Raw genomic sequence first — 12,158 nt, forward strand, 5'->3', positions numbered from 1 at the left:
GTGTAAAACTGATCTTTAGCCTTTAACATTTGCTGTGGTCAAATGAGGTCTCTCACCTTGAATGACTCAGCCACAGATACTGCAACTATTTCTGCCCTTCTTCAATATCAGGCTTAAATTACAAATATCTCACAGCGGGATGAAACCCATTAAGCACCGCAATGAAGGTCTGTAACCGGAGAAAGTATAAGGGACACTCGCCCATCATATTCTGAGCTTTATACCTGAAATACTCATTTGTAATACATTTGTGGGATATTAAGAAAGATAAACCCAGCTATGCTATCAATCAAGGAAAAGTGCATTTAAGATATCAGCATTTATGCCAAGGAATTAACGACATGTCTCTAACCATCCACCTAAGAGTTTCTTCCTCCATGCTGCAGAAATAGAAATGACCCATATTCCCCATGTCCCTCTCCTCTGGCCACCAGTGCTGGGTGAATTTATTGCAAATAAATGTGCCTCACAGACAGAAGTCCTGTAAATGTTCCGGCCCAGGAAACTCTATCCTGTCCCACAGCTCCTCTGCTGGGTCACTGGAAGTACTCAGCCCCCCCAGGCTGGGCCAGCAGTGCTGACGCTCTGCCCAGACACCTGGTCCTCCTATCGACCCCATCTCTGTCTGCCAGAGCTGGACATGATCCAACAGTCTGTACCAGGCTGTGCCAAAACTCAGTCTGTGCCAACCGCCCTGTCCCATCTGCAATCACAGCTAGAATCATTTCAAGACTGCTTGGTGGCTAGGACCCAGGGTGCCAAATGAAGCTGGTATATGGGTCCAGTGAATACTGTACTGATGTCATTCACTACAAGAGCAGGTTAAACAACTTGCCTGTGGGAAAATGTGACGCAAAAATATTTGATTTATGAACTTAATTAAAACTTATAATGTGATGAAAGAGATTTATACCCACTGTGAGCTTCTCTTCTATATTTGGATGCTCAGTCTCAAATAAAGTTTTAATGGTTGTAAATCATAACATAGTCTTTCAACTGTTATTTATATTTGATTCAGGCATTTGAAGAAAGTGGGCTAATATTGTGCGCATGTTGTCAGAGTGTAAACACATAATTCACACCTTAGTGAGGTAAGTGAGGTCACCAGAATAACATTTCATTAAGTTGCTTTTAGTTGCTTATTGCTCCTGGAGAAACCACAGTGCCTAGAATAGCTGGACCCCTCCCACACCAGTCCTCAATATAACATCATAATGCCACTATATATATAAAGTTATTATTATTATTAACACGAGGGAGAACTCATCTTGACAAGACTTTTGCTGGCAGTAAGAAGAAAGAAACAGATCATATCCAATGGTGAGAATGAGGTTTATTTGTAAACTCTTCTGGCAGAGAAAGACACATAGCAGAGAGGCAAGGTTTCATTTGTGTTTTACATCAGTTACTTTATTACATTGTTTTCATTGAAACTATGACATAGTTGATTGTATGGCTCTAAACACATAAGATCCCTGGATGAGTCCAGGTGATTATTTAAAAAAAAGGCCCATCCTGAGATCATCATAATCATGTGAGAGATGGGGCAGGCTTTATGAAGACTTGACCAGCGCTGAAAACTCTGCAACAGGGAAATAAAAACTGGATTTGAGACATTTTTCTTTTCGTACATACTATTAAAGTACAACAAACGTCCTGCATCCATCTACAATCACAAACATACTGAGGTGTGTAACTGGCAGCGACGCTGTAAGAGGCCACTGTTGTACCTCCAATTCAGTTGCCAGGCAACATAATGAAAGCTAACATAAGGATGAGAGTGTCAATAGGAGATGAATGGATGGCCTTCGATTCCGTTTAAATAAAGCCAGAAGAACATACTATTGAACTTCTTTAAAAATAAAAATTGTGAATGAGTCCTTTTTTGATGGGTTAATTCAGTTCAAAGCATACATTCGAGAAATGTCAAAATATCAAGCAGAATGAATGAATGTGTCTTATTCTTAAAATGTTAAGTCCTGTCTCAAGTGTGACCTCATCCACCTCTCAGCATGTGGGAAACGCTGTCAGCTCCTTTTCCTTCTCTTGACAAATAAAACTCAATGCAACACCTACAGTGAAGTGCCCATCAGACCTGCGTACCTTCCCAGCCGATCTTCCCGTCTCCATCCGAGTCTCCCTCCAGGAGGAAGGCTCTGGTCTCGGCTGCGGTCAGGGGCCTCGCTCCTTTGGCGAAATTCTGCAGGAACAGTCTGGCGACACCATAGTGAGAGAGCATCAACAAAATGTAAATGCATCTCATGCAGACACACAACTGCAGCTCAGGTGTACAAAAAGTCTTTCCTGTTCTCAGAAAACAACAGCCTGACACAAGAAATTAACCAAGACGTGCACATATTGCCATACAGGATATTTGTTTAAAACTCAACTGTAGCTCATCCTGTTCTATGAAGCCACTTTTGTCCTGGTCCAAAATCTTAAAGACCCTCTCGACCTCTGTCGGATTTTTCTTGGATAAACCCACTGTTTTGAAAAACATCTTCGGGCTAAAGGAATCCTTCCCTGAAAGTAAAAGCACAGACAAAACTTGATTAGATCCAGTGAATTGAAAATTATAAACAGCTGGCATCCCTCTGTCCTTCAAGTTTCTTTTTAAGGTGAAATGTGGAAACAAATCCTGGTGCAAGAGGAATATATGTCAGCATGTAACCCAATATATAATTCATAGGAAAAACACAATCTTCTCCTCACCTTTACAAGCGTTAATGGCTGAAGTGATGTCTGAAGCTGCTAGGAAGTCGGTTATGGCCATGATCATGCAGAGTCTGCTGTGGTGGATGTTACAGCCTGGTGAGATATGCAACCACTGATGGGCAGAGAGAAACAACTGGTGACAGTAAATAGGCTTCACCCCCCAGTGTCAGAAACCACCAGTGTCCTTCTGTCTGCTGTCACCTGCAGCTGACCACTTGAGCCATTGTGTGTGTGTGCATGTGTGTGTGAAGGACAGAGTGTCTTAGCTTTTAAAGAGTAGTTTATCCAGGTCAGAGGTCGATGTGTTTTTAAATCAAATTAAACATACCCCTGTCAGGTTGCGTCTGTAGACAGAATTGCAGCCAGTGAGGTTATATTTGGTGCATCTGGAGTGATCCTGGCTGGCCCACACTTCCTTTTCTCCAATGTCTCCAGCCACAGTTGCGGCCTGCCCGTGGTCGTCCCTGGCAGCGTTTCCGCAGGCTGTAAACATCCTGTTATTATGGCCTCTGTCACTTTCAGGCTGTGCTCCTGGAGCTGTGTCCACTCACAGTCATGCCACATTTAGCATTTAAAGCCCTTTGTTCTCCAATGAGTGTATGAGTGTTTATTTCAAAAGATAAACACGCCATACGCTGTGGGTAAATGAGGAAAAACACACTTTGAAGTTATTCAGAGTTCATCATAATGAGGATTATGTGTATTCTGACTAGGTGTAGTTTTCTCTGGACCTTTTGTTGATGCGTTCAACATCTATTGCACTTCTGTCCGTCCTGGTGGAGGAATCCATCACAACATACACGGTAACACTGCTCTCCACTGATCGTGTCGCCCAAACGCTGTCTTTGTGTGTCCTTGTATAAAGTTGTGATTGTGAGTAAACTCAGGTCAAACTAGTAACTGGATTAGACTGTGGAAACTTAAAACGGATCGCTGCTGCTATGTTTACACCTGCTGTCCAAACTGCTCCAGACTTTTTGATTGTGAGGAATCACTCCTGGACTCCTGGACATTTGGAAACCCTCATTTACTTCCTGATTGCTTATCAGTCACGACTCGACTGTCCTGCGGTAAATGCTTGTCAAATAAAAAGAAAAAAAACACTGCCAAAGTCAACATCCACTGGTTCCATGCTTTTTTTCCGATGGGACTCACCTGCTGAGGAGTTCTTGCAGGTGCTTTGGCAGTTTACAGCTTATTACACAGGAAATGGAGTGTGGTCAGTTTGGCCTGCTGACACTATCTCTCCACACCACATCTGTCCCCTTTGTGTAATTGAATTGCGGTCCATTTGATTTCATGCTGACTTTATCCTGCTTGCTATTATGATTTGAAAAGCAGTGTTTTCCAAGGTTTCAGTTCACAGAGGTTTTTATAGCTCCCATATGTGAGAGGGTCACACCGGCCTCACCAGGCAGCACGTGTGGGCCCAAGGCCTGGCCAGAGTGACGTGGGCCCGGCTTCCTCAGGATGGACTACAGTGAGGCCTGCAGCAACCAGAGAGGCAGAGGAACGACAAAAACATCCTCTGTTACCCCTGACGTACTGGCCCCCCTCTGCCTCGTCCCTTTCCACGCTCTGGTGCTTGTTTTCAGGAAGACCAGGCTTCCTGCGTGATGGAGCGGTGGATGAGAGGAGGAAGAGGGGGATGGGGACAGGGAGGAAAAGACAGACACAGAGAAAGATGGATAGGGATGGGGTGACAGTCTTTTGCACGTAGTGATTTGGGGGAGTTTGTTTAATTGGTGGATGTTTTCTTCACAGGAGCGGGCAGCTCCAGGGGAGTCTGAACAGGGAGGATTACTACAGATCAACGTAGATAGAAAACTTTGAACATGTTCTTTGTCTCTTTCACCTGAGAAAAGTGTTATCCCATGTCAGCAAACTTACCAGGGAGTGGCCTGATACTGCAATTGGGTCAAGCTGAAGATAAATCCTGCATTTTGTGAGTATGACAAATCAGTTTTTGGACTTTGGATCCTTTCACCTAGTTGAAATACAAACTGTCCCATTTCATTCTTCAGTTTGAGATGGGAAAAACAGAGCATTGGCTCAAGACATGGAAACCAGCAGAGGTAAGTTTTACCCAAACAGACAAATTTAAGGGCATTTTGTATTCTGTTTGCACTACGCACATTCTTGTTTTGGCTTTGTAGCTATGAAATGTTGATTTTATCGGAGGAAACTTTGACAGGATATAATATAGATGCATCCACACATTTTGGGATTTATCTACGAGTTGGCTTACAGGATAATTATCCTCTGTGGTGTCAGTCATGATTGAATCGTTAATTCCTAATTATTTATTAGAAGGAATAAACAACCACAAGGATTGATGGGTTTAGAGTTGGGACACAAAGTTTTATTGTAGAACATTGTCTGTATCCTGCAAAGTTTTATTATTCCAGACAGAGAAAGAATAAAGCTTTCTGTGGGTTATACAACACTGATAACTGGTGCACACACATACTATATCCCCATCATATATAAATGGTCTAAATGGCCTTTGTGAAGTGTTTCATCCATCTCAGGTTCTTGCCTTTCTACAAGAAATGCACATGGAGGCGCAGAAAAACAAACATCACATTGAACAGCCTATCTATCATTGTTTGTTCACTTTATGTATATTCATGGTTCTTGGCGTCTAGTCCTAAAAAAACAGGATCCATTGAAATATATCTCAATGTATGTGAGCTAAAATACTGAAATGAATATAAATCACTGTGTGTTGATAATAAGCACTGAGAAATGTTCTCAATCAGCTAGAACTTCACTTTTTGAATGGGTCATATATGAGAACACCCTTATACTGCCTGGTGTTCTTACATTGACCTTTAACTTTCCCTGTGTTGACAGAATAAATATATGATATGTCTAGAGCAGCGCGTGTCAGATTTCGGGCAGTCACTATGTGTAGAGGCTTCACAATGGTTGCCATTTTAATTCAGACAAATGATTATTGCCAGGTTAGACTTAATGTCCTGTCGCATGCTAAACTAAACCTTTAAGTCCCTCTGTAATGTCTGACACGTTTGGCTTCTCTGGCCGACACACGCACACAGAGACAGAGGGACAGACCCTGTTCATGCATGAACCCAGAGGAAGATGGCTGTTCCTCCTCTCTCCTCGGCTCAGTTACTGCTTCTTCTATTTCTATCTGCCCGGCTGTGGTGTGGACATGCCAGTGTCGTTCTCAAATTCAGCCAAGACACCCTGTCTAACACACACCTTAAGCTCCACCCATCACCCACCCATGGTCTTTGCCAAGAGTTTTTTCTCACTCTTCTGTTTTGGCACCCATGAAGCTTAAATACATGGTTGCACTCATTGCGTCAGTGCATCCATGTGTTTCTGTGTGATTGTTTTTCCTGCTCTGCTCAGGACTGGATTTCGGCTCTAAAACTATCAAAACTTGAGAAATCTGAAATGTCCCCTTCTTATAAACTTCTACTGTACTGTGATCATCACAAATGTGTCCCAGAGAGACAATTATATTCCGTGGGTTCATAGACTTTACATAAAGGTGAATGCGAACGCTGCCATCTTTGAGTCAGCGTCTGTGCAGTGGTGATCTGTGGATGGAGCCCAAGTTTGCCTCAGCTATCAATCATGATGCTTCACCCTGTTTTTATAGCATCAATTAAACAATTAAAACCAAACACTTGAACATACACCAGTGTGATAAAAACGACCTAAAATAATATACTATTGAGAATAACTTCTTTAATGTATATTTTGACTTTTCACTTTGATCCATGTCCCATCTGCTTACATGGAGAGGGCCGGCTTTATGACCTATACTGCAACCAGCCACCAGGTGGCCATCAAAACACTTTGGCTTCACTTTTGGTGAGCAGTAATATAGTCCATGGCAGAGTTTCGATCCAGGATATTATCGCTTCATTTCTTGATAGTTGGAGGAAGTGGAGATCCATTTAAAAAAACAAAAAACATAGACGTTTTGGCCACTAACTTTTGTCTCTACATAAGTATCTGAAAACAAAGTTTCATCTACTTAGGTGCTAGCCAAAATAGCTTAGCATGAAGAGAGTAAACAGGGAAAACGATGAGAAATAATTAGCCTGGCTGACACAAGAGAAATCTGGCCAAGAAATTATACATATAAGATCACGTTTCCATGTCTTTATGCTAAGTTACAGTAGCCTACCATTCGGGGTAGCTTGATATTCAGCATAAATTATGTGAGTGACTTTGAATTTTATGTTTGGCAAAGAAAATAAAAATGTTGCCAACAGTCAGGGAAACACATTTTCAATAATAGAAGTGCCTTCACGATGCAGCTCTAGTGGATGCCAGCAATGATCTGCTGCTGTGGTGTGTGAGAGCCTGGAGGAAAGTTGATCCTCCTCATCCTGCGAGATTAACTGCAAAGATGAGATGCTTGTTAAATGCACTGCGATCCAGCCGTTTCAATGCCCAGAGTCTCCTGGCCGCTCTATTTCTCATCTGTTTGCTCTGTAACTAAGGGACAAACCTGACTCATTACATTTTTGACTTAAATCTGGTTGCTGCTGCGCAACTGGATCGGGGACGGATGAATACCAGCCAGCTTAAGGTGCAAGTGAGGGATTTGTATTGAGATGGAGCAGGGGGAGGAGGTTTATGGGTTTGGGGGGCTGGGAAGTCAGGGACTCCCTCTGTCCTTTCTGAGGAGGGGAGGGAGGGAGCGGGCAGCAAAGAAAGTGGTGTCAGGGAGAGAGGCTGGGGCTGGATTTATACATTTGTCAGACATATTTCGTTACTTGTATAGACTCCTTACAAGAGTCCAAGTAAAAAACATGAAAGAACACTCTTGTTTCACGTTCCTGTAGAATGAGGCAGTGTGATATACCCCTGGGCAGTGCTTGATTCCCAAATAAAGATAAATATGTATATTTCACACATGTAAGATTATCCACTGAAACAGATCTGCTCATATCTGATCTGGGTTGTGTGTGTGTGTGTGTGTGTGTGTGTGTCTGTGTGTGTGTGTGTGTGTGTGCGTGTGTGTAAGTGAGAGCTCTGTCAACAAGTACTCAATCTCAGGGCCTCCATAAACACCTTAAACCAGTTGAGGAGACCCACAGCTGTCTCAGCCTGTGTGTGCACCAGTGTGTGTGTGAGCCGTTCGTACAGGTCAGAGGTCACTGTCACGCTTTTAAACACTTTTCCTCTCGAGTCTATTGCCTGCAAGCAGTCCTGACATTTCAAATGTATTCCTCCTCACTTGTCTTTTTGTCTGTGTGGCAAATGTGTGTTAACGCCTTGTTTTTTTGCACATTGTCTATTGTGTAGGTTACAGATATTTCTGTCTGTTTTTGCCTTTTCCACTTTAATTTCTGTAATGTACACTACACTTTCTTTCTGCTGCTGTAATAAGTACATTTCCCCGTTGTGGGATGAATAAAGTATATCTAATCTAATCTTTACGTTACTACTAATATCTGCTTAACTTCCCCGTCAGCTGTGGTTCGATTACAGGAAGGGATGAGGTAAGTGTTTGCACTCACTGCTCATCCTTTAAATGGCACATACATTTAAAGTGATAGACAGGCACAGGCCTTTCACCACTGCTTCTTCTTCTTCTTCTATATTCGGTTTATTGGCGGGCTGAAACCAACATCAAGGTGTATTACCGCCACCCACTGCTGTACTTTGCTTTCCCTTGTCTTCAATACCAGGCTGATTTAGTGGTTTAGGGATAAAAGCCATTCTCTTGGCCTTGATGTATGCTCACAACTGTTGCAGCTGTTTTCAGAGAAATAAGAAACAGAAAATTTAAATACTATTAATGTTATTTTATCTATTACAACTACAGCTATGCCTTTGCTTTCTGATATGGATAACTGTGTGATTGTGTGTGAAATCCTCAGCCACGTTTGCTCTACTGAGGCGAAAACCCTCACTCTGCTGCTACCTGGTGGTAGGAAGCTGCAACGACAGAAGGTTTTACTTCGGTCAAGCAACCCTTAGCAACAGTGTAAATAGATACAGAATGTGGTGCAAGCATTTATTCTGATATTTAGCTTGTGTTTATATATTTTTTAAACACATCTTTGAATTTAATACATTATATGTAACTTGCTCACATGTGCATTCTACATCAATACAATTAACTCTAAGCATACTGAACCTTGGAAGTCAGAGATTTTTCTTCAGTAAAACCCTTTCCTCTACATTTTTGAGGATGTTTTCAGTGAAATATTGAAATAAAAGTATTTAGAACCAACATGTTACAACTGAAAATATTAATTCATGCAAATCTTAAGCTTTTAAGTGTGCATATTTCTTATCAACAAGACTCCTCCTGTGTCCTTCCAAACACACTCTATCCCTGTTCTTACACTCACACACACACACTCACAATACTCTTAATATGGCATTGCCTTGGCAGCAGCGATGCCAGTTAAGGCAGGCACTGTTCCCAGGTCTGGACTAGGGAAGAGCAGGTGTATACTGCTGTCAACAGAGGCTCATAAATACTCAGCCAGTGATCTGAGATGGATTACGCCTTTCTGTCATCATATTAAAGACACTCTGTCAGCAAACACTTTTAAGACCCTGTAATCTCCCGCCAGAGAGAAAAGTCTTCTCTCCTTTTCAAAGGGACTTTATGACATGGCTCGCTGTTGTGTTGCTGATCTGTAACAAATTAGGCATTCATTTCACCGCCACAATATGCAGAGCTGCACTGCACCCTGGCTCATGTTATTGTAATTGCCAAAGCTGCAAACAAAGTCCCCCAGCTTCTTTTACACATTAACGACAGAGCATGTTTGTTTTATTGCTGCTGGAGACACACACCTTGAATAAATGTGTACATATCAGTGACATATTTGCAGCTCTTCATGTTGTTATTCTAGTGTCACATTTCATTCCCCTCCCAAAGCCTCTCTCCCCTGCAGCTGCGAGACCCTGCCGTGTCCAAATAAAGGCTGCAAACCACTAGTGCTACAAGCGTCTTGACTGGATGCTTCTTTTCCCCCATATTACCCATAGTGCTTTGCTGTGGGCCATTCCACTGGCGTTGACAGTGACTTTGGAGACAGGATCTCCACATGCTCCTCTCCAAGCATTGAGCATGGTGTATTCGACATGCTCAGAATAAGCCCAATGAGCTCCAATTACCCCCCTCTCACGGATTGTTAGGTGTCACTTGTCGTCTGCCGGCTGAATATGATGATTCTGCGCCTGCAGTGTAAAAGGATAGTTGCACAGTTCTTTATGCATATACCGTGTACGTTACAACTCAGTCAGAGCAGTGGGACACAGCAAGCCCCTGACCAATTAATTAAAAAATAAACTGAAGTGTTGCCTCAGCGCTACGGCTTGTTCTCACCTTCCATAGCAAAACAGACACATTCTTGTTACTAGTTCACCTGCTGATGCCCGAGGTCAGGTTTCTCAGAAGGCCGCAGGGAATTACGGAGGCGAGCCATTTCTCAGTTGCCAAAATGAGAAAGTGGAGGTTGATTTCAGCATGCCTTTGGCTAAAGACGCAGAGTAGAAAATATAGCCTGTGCTTTACCTTGCTTTAATAAACTACATCAGATAATAAAACACAACTGATAGTCTTTCACAGCTTCTTCCCAGTCAGTCTGAGGGCCTGAAACCTAAGACGTATCCCTCATTCATTTGACATTTAGACGCGCAAGTTGTCGAGATATCGGATTATGAGAAACTCAGACAGGACACATCAATCTTAACTCCAATGTGAAAATAGAATGTGAAATAGGCCGGAACGGCTCACATTTTGTTCCAGCGAGAAGGATTTCAGCTCGGCGGCTGTATTACATCCTTGTGTGTACTGCCACGTCAAGTGAAAAACAGTTGACTATAGAGAAACACAGTACTACAAGCAGTCAGGGGTCAGGGTGCCCTTGATGACCTGATATGGGTCGATGGGTGCAGGTTGCTGGGTGACACGATGCAGCAGAGGATGACTGAGAGTGAACGAACAGAGGGGGAGGGAGAAGTTGTGAAAAAGCAAAATGAAGACAGGAATTCTGGATTGAAACACCATCTGTCCATCTCTGTCTCTTAAATCTCTATCCTCACCACTTCCCCTTATTTCTTTCTTATCCACTCTCAGTGGAAGCAGAGATGGACTGAATGGTGGCGTTGTCGCCTCCTGGGAACAAAATCATGATGCTGCCCGGGTGTGTAAAGCAGAACTCCAGCATCAGTGATTTTGTTGCCAGGGGGAGGACTGTACCAGCAGGAATTCCCATAATACTGGTCAGAAGTTACGTGATAATAATGACTGAAGTAATGATGATGAATGAATGGTATCACAATGCAACTGTGCAGCAGAAATGAAGAAGATGAGGAACTGTATTAGTAGTGCATATATTTATTATAGAAGTAGTAGTGTCATATTTTTATTTCCATCAGTAAAAATTATATAATTGCTGCATCAGTGGTACTCTGATGTTTCTCAGTCAACTGTAGAGACTTATTACCAGATGAGTTGTTTCTTTTTCACAGAACAAGCTAAAGAGCCTTGCTGCAGTGCTGACCACAACCTGCTATTCTGCTTGCAACCTCTAGAGAGAGCTAATGTTTCCCTTTGCGACTGATGAGATCATGAGCAATAAAACAATGCAAAAAACCTTTGAAGGGCTCTTCCAAGCATTTAACCCACAAATACTTAAATATGTACTCAAGTAAAAAAAAGAAAGAAAAAAAAAAGAAATTACTTTTTACTTATCAACCCTTTTAGTTTGGACACTTCAAGTCAAGTTAATTCATAAAACATCAATTACATGACCCTGTTTGCTTGACATTAATTAATAAAAAAACTCTGCACCATCATGGAAGACAGAATGTGAAACATAAAATAGAGTATAATAGAAATTAAATTAAATCAATTTGAATGGCTATGATGTGAATAAAGACAACTTAAGGACATCTAAAAGCCATGAGAGAACACAAGGGTCCTCAGTTCCTCACTTCAACAGAAGGGCAGCAATCAATTGAAAAAGATTGATGATTCCAAAGCTTCGGGAAGCTACTGTGCACATATGATCACTTTTATTAACCCTTCACCTCGACCAGGGAACATCCATGGAGCAACTAATAAAAGGATTTGAGTAATCAAGGAGTGGATATGGTGCTTTAAAAAAACCCCAACTTAAACCCAATCCTGAACTGTACAAGACACCAACGCAGTAATGTAAGTACTGGTGAGATCCTGTCTCTCTTCCTGGTATCAGATATCAGTCCAGCAGCAGCATTCTGCACCAGCTGCAGATTTGACAGTGACGACTGGCTAATGCCCAAATAAAGAGCATTACAGTATTCCAGCCACAATGAAGGTAAGGCATTTGAGACAATCCTTACTTAAAGAGAGGGAGTGTTTTACTTTGGTGATGTTTCTTGGTTGGAAATAACAGCCTTTTTAAAACTGATTGAATGTGTTTCAAATTTCAGAGCTGGGTCAA

At 42.1% G+C, this 12,158-nt stretch overlaps 1 protein-coding gene across 1 annotated transcript; it reads right to left on the bottom strand.

Annotated features, from left to right (window-relative positions):
• Positions 1 to 1,313: 1,313 nt before the first annotated feature.
• LOC109627053 (parvalbumin, thymic-like) lies at positions 1,314 to 2,967 on the bottom strand. Its single transcript, XM_020083415.2, has 4 exons — positions 2,713 to 2,967; positions 2,391 to 2,523; positions 2,104 to 2,213; positions 1,314 to 1,582 (listed from the first exon to the last, which is right to left on the bottom strand). Exons 1-4 carry the CDS (start codon positions 2,777 to 2,779, stop codon positions 1,554 to 1,556), a joined length of 339 nt encoding a protein of 112 aa, XP_019938974.1. The 5' UTR covers positions 2,780 to 2,967; the 3' UTR covers positions 1,314 to 1,553.
• Positions 2,968 to 12,158: the final 9,191 nt, after the last annotated feature.

Source organism: Paralichthys olivaceus, chromosome 21, assembly GCF_024713975.1.
Source record: "Paralichthys olivaceus isolate ysfri-2021 chromosome 21, ASM2471397v2, whole genome shotgun sequence".
Lineage (NCBI taxonomy): Eukaryota > Metazoa > Chordata > Actinopteri > Pleuronectiformes > Paralichthyidae > Paralichthys > Paralichthys olivaceus.

Excerpts from the sequence above, each read along its gene's own strand:
- LOC109627053 (XM_020083415.2), bottom strand. The coding sequence starts at position 2,779 with ATGATCATGGCCATAACCGACTTCCTAGCAGCTTCAGACATCACTTCA. Across the intron at positions 2,524-2,712 it reads AGCCATTAACGCTTGTAAAG|GGAAGGATTCCTTTAGCCCG; the intron begins GTGAGGAGAAGA and ends TTTTACTTTCAG. Across the intron at positions 2,214-2,390 it reads ATAGAACAGGATGAGCTACA|ACTGTTCCTGCAGAATTTCG; the intron begins GTTGAGTTTTAA and ends TGGTGTCGCCAG.